This window comes from Chiloscyllium plagiosum, unplaced genomic scaffold (genome assembly GCF_037043375.1).
Source record: "Chiloscyllium plagiosum isolate Xiang-an unplaced genomic scaffold, Cpla_swu_hap1 HiC_scaffold_14, whole genome shotgun sequence".
Taxonomy (NCBI): Eukaryota; Metazoa; Chordata; class Chondrichthyes; order Orectolobiformes; family Hemiscylliidae; genus Chiloscyllium; species Chiloscyllium plagiosum.
The window spans coordinates 11,007,992-11,025,102 of record NW_028270152.1 but is presented as its reverse complement, the minus strand read 5'-3'; the positions used below and the strand labels follow the sequence as shown (position 1 = coordinate 11,025,102).

The 17,111-nt window shown below is 46.1% G+C and overlaps 1 protein-coding gene across 4 annotated transcripts in view; it reads left to right on the top strand.

The window, feature by feature from the left end:
• LOC122558819 (uncharacterized) overlaps nucleotides 1-10,913 on the top strand; it is a 39,639-nt gene extending 28,726 nt beyond the window's left edge. For all 4 annotated transcript variants that reach the window (XM_087994075.1, XM_043707614.2, XM_043707613.2 and 1 more), the window contains one exon: nucleotides 10,425-10,913. In XM_087994075.1, coding sequence (XP_087850201.1) covers nucleotides 10,425-10,810 — 386 coding nt within the window. In that variant the 3' untranslated portion in view covers nucleotides 10,811-10,913. The remainder of the gene's footprint in view (nucleotides 1-10,424) is intronic.
• Nucleotides 10,914-17,111: the final 6,198 nt, after the last annotated feature.

Here is a 17,111-nt window from a genome sequence, read left to right as displayed (position 1 = left end):
TCTCCAAACTTAGCAACAATGCCCTCAGTTCCTTCGTCTAGATAGTTAACATATGATGTGAATAATTGTGGTTCCATCAAGGGCCCTTCCAGAATTCCACTAGTCACAGCTGCCATCCTGAAAGAGACCCCTTTGTCTCTACTCTCTGTCTCCTGCCAGTCTGTCAATCCTCTATTCATGCCAGAACCCTACCCCTAACACTATGGGCCTTAGTTAGTAGCCTCCTGTGTGACATCTTTCCAGTTTTTCTGGCAATGCAAATATATAACGTCCACTGACTCTCCCTTGTCTAACTTGCTCATTACCTCGTCAAAGAATTCTAATAGACATATCAGACATGACCTCCCCTTGCCGAAGCTGTGCTGACTCAACCCCATTTTGCATGGACTTCCAAGTACTCCACAATCTCATCCTTAATAAAGATCTCTAAAATCTTACCAATGACAGATCAGGCTAACTGGCCGACAGTTTCTTGTTTCCTGCCTGCCTCCCTTCTTAGACAGAACTGTTACATTAGCCATTTTCCAGTCCTCTGGCACCCTCCCTGACTCCAGTGATTCATGAAAGATCACCACCAATGCCTCCACAATCTCCTCAGCTGTCTCCATCTGAACTCTAGGATGTAGTCCACTTGGTCTGGGTGATTTATCCACCTTTAGACCTTTCAGCTTCCCCAACAGCTTCTCTTAGTGATAGCCACGACTCTCAGCTCTGTCCTCTGTCTCTCTTGAAGTTCTGGTTTGGTACTGCTTTCTTCTATGGCGAAGACTAATGCCACAAAGTACCTATTCAGTTCCTCAGTCATTAATTTGTTCCCCATTACTATTCCTCCAGCCTCATTTTCCAGTGGTCCAATGTCCAAGCTTGTCTCTCTCCTACCTTTTAGATATCTAAAAGAAGACTCTGGCAATCTTCTTTAAATTACTAGCTAGTTTATTCTTATATTTTATCTTCTCCCCCATTATTGCTTTTTAGCTATCCCCTGCTGGTTTTTAAAGGTTTCTCAGTCCTCTGACTTCCCACTAATCTTCACCATATTGTATGCTTTTCCTTTGCTATTTTGCTGTCCTTGTCTTCTCTCATCAGCCATAGTTACCTTGCCTTTCCTGTTCCTTCTTCCTTGGAATGAATTCCTACTTTGCCTCTCAAATTACCATTGCAGCTCCACCATCTTCCCTGCTCGGCTCCCTTCCAATCACCTCTGGCCAGCTCCTCCCTTATGTCTTTGTAGTTCCCTTTACTCAATTGTAATACAGTTACATCTGATTCCAGCTTCTCCCTCTCAAACTGCAGGGTGAATTCAATCATATTATGGTCACTGCTCCCTAGGGGTTCCTTCACCTTAAGTTCCCTTATCACATCTGCTTCATTACACATCACCAAGATCCAGAATTGCCTGTTCCCTAGTGGGCTCCACCACAAGCTGCTCCAAAACAAAATCCTGTAGACATTCCTTGAGTTTCTTTTGTTAGGATCAACTACCACCTGACTTTCCCAGTTATTCATATTGAAGTCTTCCATGGTTATTGCAATAGTGCCTTTCTTACAATTCAATCTTCTGATTTATTTTCTTCCTCACGCCCTGATTACTGCTGGGAGGCCTGTACTCAATTCCCATAGGATCTTTTTCCCTTTGCGATTCCTCAACTCTACCCATACAGATTCTACGTCTTCCGACTCATTATCATTTCTTGCTATCGATTAAGTTTCATTTCTTACCAATAAGCCAACCCTCCCTCTCTGCCCACCTACCTGTTCCTTGATTAGGACATGAATCCTTGGATATTTAGTTCCTAGCCCTGATCCCCTTGCAGCCAGGTCTCTGTGATACCTACAACATCGTAACTGTCAAGTTCAATCTGTGCTAGAATCTCATTTCTTTGTTTCATACACTGCATATACAGAGGAGCCTTGATTATCTAGCATTCCCCTATCTGAATATTGGTTTATCCAGCAAGATCGCAAGGTCCCGATGCTCGGCTAAACTATGTTATCCGGCATTTGATTTTCCGGAATTCGATTAACCGAATGAAATACTCCTTGCCCGTATCCTTCGGATAATCATGGTCCCTCTTAGTACAACATCCTCAGTCCTGAGTTAACTGTTCTCTTCTCATAGTTGTCCCCCTAGCTGCTGTACCTAACATCAGAGTCCTGACACTTACTGTACTCTCAGTCCTACTACTCATTCTGAAAACCTTAATAACCTGTGTTGAGTCCTTCCTCACTTGAATTTTTTCCATAATTTTCCATGCAACTGTACCCAGCCCTCTCTACTATTTAGTGTAAAGCTCTATCTACAGCCCTAGCTTTCCCAGGACTCCGGTCCCAGCATGATTCAGGTGAAGCCTGTCCCTTTGGTACAGTTCCTCCCTTTCCCAATACTGGTGTCAATGTCCCATGACTTCAAACTCATTTCTCTCACCCCAATCTTTCAGCCACGTGTTGACCTCTTTAATATTGCTGACTCTTTGCCAATGAGCTTGTGGCTCAGGCAGTGATCCATAGATCACAATCCTTTTGGCTATGTTTTCTAATTTAGCCCCTCGCTGCTCATATTTCCTCAGCAGAACCTTTTCTCTCTTTCTACCGATATCATTGGTATCTATGTGGACCATAACAACTGGATCCTTCCTCTCCCACTCCAGGTTCCTCTGCAGCTCAGATGAGATATCCTGAACCCGGGCACCACATAGTCTTTGGGGTGTTCTCAATCCTGGCCACAGAGGACATTATCTATCCCCCCGACTGTAGTGTCCCCAATTACAACAAGATTTCTCTTTTCTCCCGTTCTTGAATGGCTCCCTGTACCATGGTGTAATGGTTAGTTCATTTATCTTCTCTATAGTCCCCACTCTTATCCGCATAGAAACAAGAATCCCAAACCTGTTGGATAAGCTCAAGGACTGAGGCTCCTTCAGCACTACCTCCAGGATCCCTCTACCTGTCTCGCTCATAGTCACACCCTCCCATCCCTGACCAATTCGTAGTTGTTAATCTAAGGGGTGTCACTCCCTCCTGAAACACAGCATCCAGATAACTCTCCCCCTTCCCTGATGTGTTGCACTTTTCAAAGCTCAGACTCCAGCTCACCAACTCTGGGCTGGAGTTCCTGAAGCAGCCATAGATGTGGCCATTATGAACCACAGTAGAATCCACCAGCTCCCACATACTGCAAGTACAACACATCGCCTGGCCCGGCATCTCAATTTAATTGCTTAATTCTTAACTTGATTCTTTTAAGAACTCCTACTTTGCAGTTAGAATCCCTACAGTGTGGAAACAGGCCCTTCAGACCAACAAGCCCAGACTGACCCCTGGAAGAGTAGGCAAAAGTGAGGACTGCAGGTGCTGGAGATTAGAGTCATGCTGGAAATGCACAGCAGGTCAGGTAGCATCCAAGGAGCAGGTAAACTGAGATTTTGGGCAGGAGCCCTTCATCAGGAATGATGAAGAGTATCCCACCCAAACCCATTACACTTCATTTATCCCTGACTAATGCACCTAACCTGTAAATATTTCCCCTATTTGCCTTCAATCTGAAAGTAACTGATCATAGAGAGTCAAATAAGTAATTATTACCAACCAATAAACTTACAGTTTTCCTGTGATGTCACACTTTTTGACCAGGGCCTCTAATCCTGGACTTCAATATACCCTGTTTCCAAAACCTTCTCAACTCCGAGGCAAAAAAACAAGCAGAAAGCACCTTTCTTCCCAAATTTCCACACTGCCTCCAAATTCTCTTAGTTGCATCTTCACTCAAAATCTGTCTCACTCCTTACTGACTGTGTGGAGTTTAGTGGTCGTGCACTTGACCTCTTTATTTCGAGATAAGTCTACATTGAAAGGACAGTTAGCTGGGCGATTCTATGCTAAGGTTTGATGTCAACTAATAATGTTTGCAGAGGGGCAGCAGATTGTGGTCCCTCCATCATATCCTATGGTCAGTGGCAGTAATGTTTGACAGCAGGTTAACATACATCCCCTTAAAGATGCGTACACATCAAAAAGTTTACGCAATGTTTATCTCACATCTGGTGGATGGCTGTGAGGAGATGAGTTCGGTGGGGCAGGAGCAGGCTGAGACGATGGGTCATCCGGGGCAGTCAGGTTTTGTGCCCGAAACGTCGAATCTTCTGTTCCCTAGATGCTGCCTGACCTGCTGTGCTGTTCCAGCAATAAAGTTTCAGCTTATCTCACATCTGCTCCATTTAAAATTTTCCAATGATATGTCAATTATATTGTTGCACAGGTGATGAGAAGAGCTGCATTTGACCAATGTTGCCATCCTAATCGTTTTGCATCATAGAATCGTAGAAACCCTACAGTTTGGAAGCAGGCCATTCAGCCCGTCGAGTCCACATTGACCCTCTGAAGATCCTCCCTCTCAGACTCAACTTCCCCTCCCAACCCCGGCCAACTCCTGTAACCCCATATTTCCCATGGCTAACTCACCTAGCCTGCACATCCTGGAAAGTACAGGCAATTTACTATGGTCAATTGACCTCGGGTGGGCATCTTCGAACTGTGGGAGGGAAACAGAGCACTCAGGGGAAACCCATGCAGACACGGGGAGAATGTGCAAACACCACCCTAACAGTCACATGAGGGTGGAACTGTACCCAGGTCCCTGGCACTGTGACACAGCAGTGCTAGCCATAGATTGCTGGAAAAGCTCAGCTGGTAGCATCTGTGGGACAATAACAGAAGCTGCTGAGTTTTTCCAGCAGTCTCAGTTTTTGTTGCTGACTTCCAGCCTCTGCAGTTTTGGTTAACAGAAAGAATATCTCCAGGCAATGTGCCTTTTACAATTAAACAAATGTGTGGGTGGAGGGTTCCTTATGGCAATGCCACAACCAATCAGAGTTAAAAATCACACAACATCAGGTTAGAGTCCAACAGTTTTAGTTGGAAGCACTAGCTTTCGAAGTGCCACTCCTTCATCAGGTGGTTATCAATTAAACCTGTTGGACTATAACCTGGTGTTGTGTGATTTTTAACTTTGTACACCCCAGTCCAACACCGGCATCTCCAAATCATGACTACCAATCAGAGTTGACTTGCCTTCTTTGAGTTTAAGGAACAACTCAGAGAGGTAACTGTCCGAGTTACCTTCTCCATGACAACGGCCCAAACAATCAGAGTCCAGCTCCCGACCGGTCTGAAAACTCTTCTTACACAGCGAGAATCTGGGCCACTGGGTTCGTGAGGTGAAGTGCACTTGATACTAAACTTGCTGTCACGGAAAGAAGTCGAGTCTTATCTCATGCCCCACCACCTCGCTTATGGTCCTTTGACATAATGTCCAGGTCACAGCGCAATTGCAGATACTGCAATCATGATGGGGACCAGATTTTTCTGAGGATGTCTCAAAGCAAAATGGTAGCTCAAAACAAAGGAAATGATGGTTAGAGTGATACATGGGTCAGGACGGCTAGCAAGGGGAAGAAAGAAGGATATATCATTATAACAACTAATGAGGGAAATAAAACGACTTTCCTCAGGCTGGTAATTGCAGAAGATAAGACAACCCATTTCTTCCTTGAGGTCTGATGGTTTTTGACCAAGCAAACACGCTGACAAGTCATTCAGTTATCTGGGAGCCAGTGAAGTAGCAGTTGGAAGACAGAATATATTTGGTATTGACAGCCAGTTGCCACTCCACTGACCAATCAGACACTTGTTGCTGGTCAAATCTATTTTGTAGACCTTCCCTAGTCTGTGACTCAACTCCTCCACACCCCCACCAACTGCTTGAGCAGATAGCTGTGTAAACAATACTTACAATGAGCATTGGTAACCTGCTTTCAAAAAGGGCATTCATCCTTTCCATCAACTTTGGTTTCAAAACAATCCTTTTCCCATTTTAATTCCCAATATAAATAGAGAAAAATGAAATGATACAGTCTTTGCAGTAGTAAAGTAGCAGTACCTCAAAAAACTAAATTAATTACGTATGGGAGATGATAGCCTAGTGGTGTTGTTGCGAGGCTATAACCCTTGAGATCCAAGTAATGTTCTGTAGATATGGGTTCAAAGCTGAAAATGTGTTGCTGGAAAAGCGCAGCAGGTCAGGCAGCATCCAAGGAGCAGGAGAATCGACGTTTCGGGCATGAGCCCTTCTTCAGGAATATGGGTTCAAGATATGGGTTCAAATCCCACTATAGTAAATGATGGAATTTGAATTCAATAGAAGTCCCACATTTAAGGTCTAGTGATAACATGAAGTGATTGTTAGGGGAAAGCTCATCCTACTCACCAATATCATCAAGGTCCAGTCATGAGTGGGAAGATGATGATCCAGTTGTATTAAGACTTAGCCTATTAATTCAGAGATTCTGGGGACCCAGGATGCCCCAGCAGACGGCACAATTAAGAATTTAATGATGTCCACAAACGCCAGGAAAATTCCACCTGGCTTGTTCATGTTCTTCAGGGAAGGAAATCTGCCACCTTCACCTAGGCTGATCTACATGTGACTCCAGACCCACAGCAATGAAGAGCACAGCAGTTCAGGCAGCATCCAAGGAGCTTCGAAATTGACGTTTTGGGCAAAAGCCCTTCATCAGGAATAAAGGCAGTGAGCCTGGAGTGTGGAGAGATAAGCTAGAGGAGGGTGGGGGTGGGGAGAAAGTAGCATAGAGTACAATGGGTGAGAGGGGGAGGGGATGAAGGTGATAGGTCAGGGAGGAGAGGGTGGAGTGGATAGGTGGAAAAGGAGATAGGCAGGTAGGACAAGTCCGGACAAGTCATGGGGACAGTGCTGAGCTGGAAATTTAAAACTAGGGTGAGGTGGGGGAAGGGGAAATGAGGAAACTGTTGAAGTCCACATTGATGCCCTGGGGTTGAAGTGTTCCCAGGCGGAAGATGAGGTGTTCTTCCTCCAGGTGTCTGGTGGTGAGGGACCAGCGGTGAAGGAGGCCCAGGACCTCCATGTCCTCGGCAGAGTGGGAGGGGGAGTTGAAATGTTGGGCCACGGGGCAGTGTGGTTGATTGGTCTGGGTGTCCCGGAGATGTTCCCTAAAGCGCTCTGCTAGAAGGCGCCCAGTCTGCCCAATGTAGAGGAGACCGCATCGGGAGCAACAGATACAATAAATGATATTAGTGGATGTGCAAGTAAAACTTTGATGGATAAGGAACGCTCTTATAGGGCCTTGGATAGAGGTGAGGGAGGAAGTGTGGGCGCAGGTTTTACAGTTCCTGCGGTGGCAGGGGGAAGTGCCAGGATGGGACGGTGGGTGGTAGAGGGGCATGGACCTGACCAGGTAGTCACGGAGGGAACGGTCTTTGCGGAAGGCGAAAAGGAATGGGGAGGGAAATATATCCCTGGTGGTGGGGTCTGTTTGGAGATGGCAGAAATGTCGGCGGATGATTTGGTTTATGTAAAGGTTGGTAGGGTGGAAGGTGAGCACCGGGGGCATTCTGTCCTTGTTACGGTTGGAGGGGTGGGGTCTGAGGGTGGAGGTGCGGGATGTAGATGAGATGTGTTGGAGGGCATCTTTAACCGCGTGGGAAGGGAAATTGCGGTCTCTAAAGAAGGAGGCCATCTAGTGTGTTCTGTGGTGGAACTGGTCCTCCTGGGAGCAGATCCGGCAGAGGCGGAGGAATTGGGAATACGGGATGGCATTTTTGCAAGAGGTAGGGTGGGAAGAGGTGTAATCCAGGTAGCTGTGGGAGTCGGTGGGTTTGTAAAAAATGTCAGTGTCAAGTCGGTCGTCATTAATGGAGATGGAGAGGTCCAGGAAGGGGAGGGAGGTGTCAGAGATGGTCCAGGTAAATTTAAGGTCAGGGTGGAATGTATGGTGAAGTTGATGAATTGTTCAACCTCCTCGCGGGAGCACGAGGTGGCGCCAATGCAGTCATCAATGTAGCGGAGGAAGAGGTGGGGAGTGGTGCCGGTGTAATTACGGAAGATCAACTGCTCTACGTAGCCAACAAAGAGACAGGCATAGCTGGGGCCCATACGTGTGCCCATGGCTACCCCTTTGGTCTGGAGGAAGTGGGAGGATTCAAAGGAGAAATTGTTAAGGGTGAGTACCAGTTCGGCCAAACGAATGAGAGTGTCGGTGGAAGGGTACTGTTGGGGACGTCTGGAGAGGAAAAAATGGAGGGCTTGGAGGCCCTGGTCATGGCGGATGGAGGTGTAGAAGGATTGGATATCCATGGTGAAGATGAGGCGTTGGGGGCCGGGGAAACAGAAGTATTGGAGGAGGTGGAGGGCGTGGGTGGTGTCTCGAACGTATGTGGGGAGTTCCTGGACTAGGGGAGAATAGGACAGTGTCGAGGTAGGTAGAGATGAGTTCAGTGGGGCAGGAGCATGCTGAGACAATGGGTCGGCCAGGGCGGTCAGGCTTGTGGATCTTGGGAAGGAGGTAGAACCGGGCAGTGCGGGGTTCCCGGATGGGGGATCTCCTGAGTTGATGAGGTTCTGTATGGTCTGGGAGATGATGGTTTGGTGATGGGGTCATGGTCGAGGGGGCAGTAAGAAGAGGTGTCCTCGAGTTGACGTTTGGCTTCAGGGGTGTAGAGGTCAGTGCGCCAGACTACCACTGCGCCCCCTTTATCTGCTGGTTTGATGGTGAGGTTGGGATTGGAGCAGAGGGATTGGAGGGCTGCGCGTTGTGAGGGTGAGAGGTTGGAGTGGGGGAGGGGGGTAGACAGGTTGAGGCGGTTAATGTCCTTGCAGCAGTTGGAAATGAAGAGGTCGAGGGCAGGTAATAGACCAGCGCGGGGTGTCCAGGTGGATGCAGTGTGTTGGAGGTGGGCAAAGGGGTCCTCGGAAGGTGGGCGGGAGTCCTGATTGTGAAAGTAAGCTCAGAGGGGACCTCTTCATTTCCAACTTGGCCTTTTCCATCACCAGACCCCGGCCACACGACGCCTGGAGGAAGAGCGCCTCATCTTCCGCCTAGGAACCCTCCAACCACACAGGATGAATGTAGATTTCTCCAGCTTCCTCATTTCCCCTCCCCCCACCTAATCTCAGTCCCAACCCTCAGACTCAGCACCGCCTTCTTGACCTGCAATCTTCTTTCCGACCTCTCCGCCCCCACCCCCCCTCTCCGGCCTATCACCCTCACCCTCACTTTCTTCCACCTATCGTATTCCCAGTGCCCCTCCCCCAAATTCCCTCCCCCCTACCTTTTATCTCAGTCCACTTGGCACACCAGCCTCATTCCTGAAGAAGGGCTTATGCCCGAAAATTTGATTCTCCTGCTCCTCGGATGCTGCCTGGCCTGCTGTGTTTTTCCAGCACATTTTTCAACTTAGGGTGGATTGACCATGGTAAATTGTCCATAGTGTTCAGGGATGTATAGCTTGGTTGCATTAGTCAGGAATAAATGTAGAGTAATAAGGAGAGGAATGGGTCTGAGTGGGATACTCTTTGCAAGGTGGGTGTGGACTTGTTAGGCCGAAGGACCTGTTTCCACTCTGTACGGATTCTATGAACAACATCCCACCCAGACTCAGCCCCCTACCCTATCCCTGTATTTCTCACGGCTAGTCCACGTATACTACACAGTCGCCCGAGACTGGAATCGAATCCAGGTCCCTGGCGCTATGTTCAGAGGGTCAGTGTGGACTTGCTGGGCTGAATGACTTGCTTCCGCACAATAGGGAATCTATTCTATGGACGTCTATTTTATGTGATTCAGAAACGCTCATAACATCTAAGATGCATGTAGCTGTGCACTTGTGATTACAAGACTGTGGGCAAAGTGCTGGAAAATGGGATGAGAATAGTTAGATGGGTGTTTCTGACCAGCACAGGTACGATGGATCAAAGGGCTTTTCTCAGTGCTGTATTTTTCGATAACCCTGAGGCAGTATACAACAAAGATGGGAGCGAGAAGAAGGAAGGTGTTTTTTTTCAATGGTTAAGCAACGGTAGGAACATTTCCTCACATAGAGCACTGCCAGTGGTCACCATTCAAGGTAAGATTGAATAGGTGGATGGAAGAAGATGGCATTGATAGAATAGGGGTACAACAGGGGAAAATGTAATCAAACTGAGTTGTGTGTGCTGCAAATGAATGGCTTTGTGGAATAGAGTCTAGATTAGAGTGGTGCTGGAAAAATGCCCTTCATTAGGACTGCCTGAAACGTCGATTTTCCTGCTCCTTGGAGGCTGCCTGGCCTGCTGTGCTTTTCCAGCACCACTCTAATCTAGACTCTGGTTTCCAGCATCTGCAGTACTCACTTTTTTCTGGATTAGTGGTGCTGGAAGAGCACAGCAGTTCAGGCAGCATCCAAGGAGATTTGAAATCGACGCTTCGGGCAAAAGCCCTTCATCAGGAATAAAGGCTTTTGCCTAGTGGCTTTGTGGAATAGTTGAGTTGATTGGGGAGGTATAACTCCTGTGTATTCCTGTAATCTATCCTATTGACAAGTCTATTATTGATGACCTACCCTTTGACTTTCAGGACAGCAGGAAAAGACCTTTGAAGTTGTTTCCTTCTCCAAGCTGAGATATAAGCCTAAGAAGTGTTATGGATGTGGCAAGAACATACGTGATGTGGCAGACTCGGACTTGATACTGAAGACACAAGACGTTCGAGAATACTATAGTGGTTGTCGTCAGAGGCATCTCACAATTCATAAATCAAACGTATACTTCCACTTCCTTGAGAAATGTGTGCGCAAGAAGTATGGGCTAATTAATCAGCATACATTTCTTGTGCCAAATATTATCTCGGGTTGTTTGACCGGTGCTCAACATACAATGCTCAGAAGCATGGAAAACATCCAGGATGTAGGAGACACAAAATTCCAAAGTAAAATGGGGAGAAATGACCTTGAGCCGTACTGAGTTGACTCCGAAAGTAAAAAAAGCTGTCAAACTAAAATCTGTGTTCAGTTTCCAATCATCTCTCTTGTCTGGTTTGAGCAAATAAAATTCCTTTTAAGTCCTACTGCCTGGTCTTTTACAGTGACAGAAACAAAACTAGGCATTTTATTGAGGAACAAATTACTGCAGAGGCTGGAATCTGTGTTGGGAAGGAAAAATGCTGGAGATCACAGTGGGTCAGGCAGCATCTGCGGAAACAGAGTGAGCTAACATTTCGAGTTGTGATGACTCTTCCTCAGAGCTGGTGTGAAGTGTGGAGGCGATTCAGTATTGAGTTCAACACCTTCAAATTGTGAACCCATTTCTTCCCTTTCTTTTAGCTTTGCCCGTTACATTCTCTGTCACTTTCTCTCCTCTCCCCCCTACCCCTTTGAGACTGTCTATTCTTTCCAGTCTGGCAGTTAGACACACCACTGCTCTGCCATTCTCACATTCCAATCACTTAATCCACATCCTTTCTCCCCCAGCACTCCAACATCCCAACTTGTGTAAATGCTGCCCCACCACACTCCATATCAGCCCTGATGAAAAGTCATCTAGACTCGAAATGTGAGCTTGATCTCTCTCCATGGATGCTACCTGTGAGTTGCAGTATATTTTGTTTGTTGGTAGGTATTTCATGTTCAATATTGGACATTAGCTGACATCACAAACGGACTGGCCAATGAACTGGCCCCTGTAGATGAGGGAAAGAATATAAGAACAGGCTGACTTTGCTGCATCTATGTTATGGGGTCTGTAATGGCCTAGTGGTATTGCTGCTCGATTATTAATCCAGATAGCCAGGTAATGCTTTGGGGGACCAGCGTTCAAAACCTGCCATGGTAGAATTTGAATTCAATGTTTAAAAACACATCTGGCATCAAGAGTCTGATGATGATCATTGGAGGTAAAAAAGATTATCTGGTTTACTGATTTCCCTATCTGTGACTCAATATGTGGATGTTGTCATTTATGTAAGTGATTTGGGTATGAACATAGGAGGTATAGTTAGTACATTTACTGATGACACCAAAATTGGAGGTGTACTGGACAGAGACGAAGGTTACCTCAATTTACAATGGAATGTTGACCAGATGGGCCAATGGGCTGAGAAGAGGCAGATGGAGTTTAATTTAGATAAACGCGAAGTGCTACATTTTGGGAAAGCAAATTTTAGCAGGACTTATACAATTAATGGTAAGGTCCTAGGGAGTGTTGCTGAACAAAGAAACCTTGGAGTGCAGGTTCATAGCTCCTTGAAAGTAGAGTCACAGGTAGATAGGATAGTGAGAATGCGGGTAAGTGGAGTTGAAATGCCCATCAGCCATGATTGAATGGCGAAGTGGACTTGATGGGCCGGATAGCCTTACTTCCGCTCCTATGTCTTATGGTCTTATGGTCTTATGAGGAAGGCGTTTGGTATGCTTTCCTTTATTGGTCAGAGTATTGAGTATAACAGTTGGGAGGTCATGTTGCGGCTCTACAGGACGTTGGTTAGGCCATTTTTGGAGAATTGCATGCAATTCTGGTCTCCTTCCTGTCGGAAGGATGTTGTGAAACTTGAAAGGATTCTGAAAAGATTTACAAGGATGGGCCAGGATTGGAGGATTTGAGCTATAGGGAGAGGCTCAATGGGCTGGGGCTGTTTTCCCTGGAGTGTCGGAGGCTGAGGGGTGACCTTATAGAGGTTTATAAAATCATGAGGGGCATGGATAGGGTAAATAGACAAAGTCTTTTCCCTGGGTTGGGGGAGTCCAGAACTTGAGGGTATAGGTTTAGGGTGAGAGGGGAAAGATATAAAAGGGACTGAAGGGGCAACGTTTTCACACAGAGGGTGGTACGGGTATGGAATGAGCTGCCAGAGGAAGTGGTGGAGGCTGGCACAATTGCAACATTTAAAAGGCATCTAAATGGGTATATGAACATAGAACATAGAACATAGAACATAGAACAATACAGCACAGAACAGGCCCTTCGGCCCACGATGTTGTGCCGAACATTTTTCCCAGCTTAAGCACCCATCCATGTACCCATCCAATTGCCGCTTAAAGGTCGCCAATGATTCTGGCTCTGCCACTCCCACAGGCAGCGCATTCCATGCCCCCACCACTCTCTGGGTAAAGAACCTACCCCTGACATCCCCCCTATACCTTCCACCCTTCACCTTAAATTTATGTCCCCTTGTAACACTCTGTTGTACCCGGGGAAAAAGTTTCTGACTGTCTACTCCTCTATTCCTCTGATCTATTCCTCTGATCATCTTATAAACCTCTATCAAGTCACCCCTCATCCTTTGCCGTTCCAACGAGAAAAGGCCTAGCACTCTCAACCTATCCTCATATGACCTATTTTCCATTCCAGGCAACATCCTGGTAAATCTTCTCTGCATCCTCTCCAAAGCTTCCACATCTTTCCTAAAGTGAGGTGACCAGAATTGCACACAGTACTCCAAATGTGGCCTAACCAAGGTCCTGTACAGCTGCAACATCACTTCACGACTCTTGAATTCAATCCCTCTGCTAATGAACGCTAATACACCATAGGCCTTCTTACAAGCTCTATCCACCTGAGTGGTAACTTTCAAAGATCTATGAACATAGACCCCAAGATCCCTCTGCTCCTCCACCTTACTAAGAACCCTACCGTTAACCCTGTATTCCGCATTCTTATTTGTCCTTCCAAAATGAACAACCTCACACTTGGCAGGGTTGAACTCCATCTGCCACTCCTCAGCCCAGCTCTGCATCATATCTAACTGAATAGGAAGGGTTTGGAGGGATATGGGCTGGGTGCTGGCAAATGGGACTAGATTAAGTTGGGATATCTGGTCAGCATGGACGAGTTGGACCGAAGGGTCTGATTCCGTGCTGTACATCTCTCTGACTCTATGAATCATTGATGAGGAAATGCAGCCATGTGGAGTGATGTGTCATGACAAGGAGAGAAGGGATGAATCAGCTCACCACTTTTTAACCCCATTGGTTAGCCAGAGCGAATATTTCATGCTCCTTTTAACACACAGCTTTACCTCATTTCCATTGAAGTGCATTTGACTAATTCGACAGAAACAACAAGGAACCAATAATAAGGTTTTCTTGAGTGAAAGGAAGATAAATTAGGTTACTTGTTGATCCTGAGACACACACATGCTCTTACACACGTGCACACGCACACATTCACTCATACACTTACATGTATTCACACACAAACACACATATGCATCAACACATATATGTGTAACAGGCGCAACAGGTCCACAGAAGACACCATCTCCCTGGCCCTACACTCATCCCTGACCCTAGGCCTCAACCTGAGCTACAAATCTTGTGAAAACTCGGTCAATCCTGGAACATCTGGATATCAAGGATGCCTACGGCAGACACCCACTTATCGACTACAGCTCCTACTTCAGCACCATAATCCCAAACAAATTCATCTCTGAACTCTGAGACCTACGTTTTGACTCCCCGATTTGTTGGTGGATCCTTGACTTCCTGACCCATAAACTGGAATCTGTAAGAATAGGTAACAACACTTCCTCCACCATAATCTTCAGCACCGCTGCCCTGCAAGGCTGTGTACTCAGCCCCCTACTATACTACACTCATGACCGTGCGGTCAAATTCCATCCCAACTCCATTCACGAGCTCCCTGACAACACCACCATTGTAGGGCAAATCTCAAACCACCACGAGACAGAATATAGGTAAGAGGTTGGGTGCTTAGTGTTATGATGTAATGACAACAATCTCTCCATCAATGTCAGCAAAATGAAGGAGCTGCTCATTGACCTCAGGAAGTGGACTGGAGGTCATGCCCCTGCCTGTATCAATGGTGCTGAGGTGAAGATGGTCAAGAGCATTGTGCTCTTGAGAGTGATGACCGGCAACAATCTGACCTGGTTCAAACATGTCAACACAATGATCTAGGAGTCACAACAACGTCTCTACTTCATCAGGAGTCTAAGGAATTTCAGCATATCCACAGGGACTCTTACCAATTTTTATAGACGCACCATAGAAAGCATCCTGCCTGGACACGTCACAGCATGGTTTGGCAACTGCTCTGCCCAAGACCGCAAGAAACTACAGAGAGCCATGAACACAGCCCAGTCCATCATACAAACCAGCCTTCCTTCCATGGTTCCATTTGCACTTTCCACTGCCTCGGGAAAGTAACCAACATCATCAAAGACCCCCTTTCCCCCCTGGTAATACTCACTTCCAACCTCTTCCATCAGGCAGAAGACATTAAAGTTTATATGTACGTACTAACAGATTCAAGAACAGCTTCTTCCCTGCTGTGATGAGAATTCTGAACGGACCTCTCAATTTTTAAAGTTCATGTTGATCTCAGTCTTTGTGCTCCTTCTCTGCAGCTGTAACATTGTATTCCTCAGTCTTTGTATGGTGTGATCTTTATGTACTGCAAGCAAAACAAAACTTTTCACTGTATCTATGCATATGTGACAATAATAAATCAAATCAAATCAACACATACACACACACACACACAAGCGTGCACGCAAACACTCATACACAAACACACACACACACTCAGACACACACATACAACATCAAAAGGGTTGCACATAGTAGAAAAAGGAAGATGGAAGAATATGAAGTTTAAATTCCTCAGATGTTCCTGAAATGTTAGAACATAGATCATAGAACATAGAACATAGAACATTACAGCGCAGTACAGGCCCTTCGGCCCTCAATGTTACGCCGCACTGTCATACTAATCTGAAGCCCATCCCACCTACACTATTCCATGTACGTCCATATGCCTGTCAAATGACGACTTAAATGCACTTAAACTTGGTGAATCTACTACCATTGCAGGCAAAGCATTCCATACCCTTACTACTCTCTGAGTAAAGAAACTACCTCTGACATCTGTCTTATACCTATCTCCCCTCACTTTAAAGTTGTGCCCTCTTGTGTTTGTCGTTCCCATACTTGGAAAAAGGCTTTCCCTGTCCACCCTATCTAACCCTCTGATTATCTTGTATGTCTCTATTAAGTCACCTCTCAACCTTCTTCTCTCTAACGAGAACAGCCTCAAGGCCCTCAGCCTTTCCTCGTAAGACATTCCTTCCATACCAGGCAACATCTTAGTAAATCTCCTCTGCACCCTTTCCAAAGCTTCCGCATTCTTCTTATAATGCGGTGACCAGAACTGTACACAATACTCCAAGTGTGGCCGTACCAGAGCTTTGTACAGCTGCAACATAACCTCCTGGTTCCGGAAGTCAATCCCTCTATTAATAAAGGCCAAAACACTGTATATGCCTTCTTAACAACCCTGTCAATCTGGGTGGCAACTTTCAGGGATCTATGTACATGGACACCGAGATCTCTCTGCTCATCTGCACTCCCAAGAATCCTACCATTAGCACAGTACTTTGTATTCCGATTACTCCGGCCAAAGTGTATCACCTCACACTCGTCCACATTAAACTCCATTTGCTACCTCTCAGCCCAGCTTTGCATCCTATCTATGTCTCTCTGCAACCCATTACATCCTTCGTCACTATCCACAACTCCACCGGCCTTAGAGTCATCTGCAAATTTACTAACCCACCCTTCTAAGCCTCATCCAGGTCATTTATAAAAATGATGAATGGCAGTGGACCCAACACCAACCTTTGCGGTACGCCACTAGAAACTGGACACCAAGATGAGCATGTTCCATCAACTACAACCCTCTGTTTTCTTTCAGCAAGCCAATTACTGATCCAAACTGCTATGTCTCCCACAATCCCATTCCTCCGCATTTTGTATAATAGCCTACTGTGGGGAACCTTATTGAATGCCTTGCTGAAATCCATACACACCACACCAACCGGTTTACTCTCATCTACCTGTTTGGTCACTTTGTCAAAAAACTCAATAAGATTCATTAGGCACGACCTACCCTTCACAAAACCGTGCTGACTGTCCCTGATCAGATTATTATTTTCTAGATGGTTATAAATCCTATCTCTTATAACCTTTTCCAACACTTTACCAACAACTGAAGTGAGACTCACTGGTCTGTAATTACCAGGGTTGTCTCTACTACCCTTTTTGAACAAGGGAACGACATTTGGTATCCTCCAGTCCTCAGGCACTATTCCTGTCGACAATGATGATTTGAAGATCAATGCCAAAGGCTTGGAAATCTCTTCCCTTGCTTCCCAGAGGATCCTAGGATAGATCCCATCCGGCCCAGGGGACTTGTCTATTTTCACACTCTGCAGTATTTCTAATACCTCTTCCTTGTGAACCTCAATCTC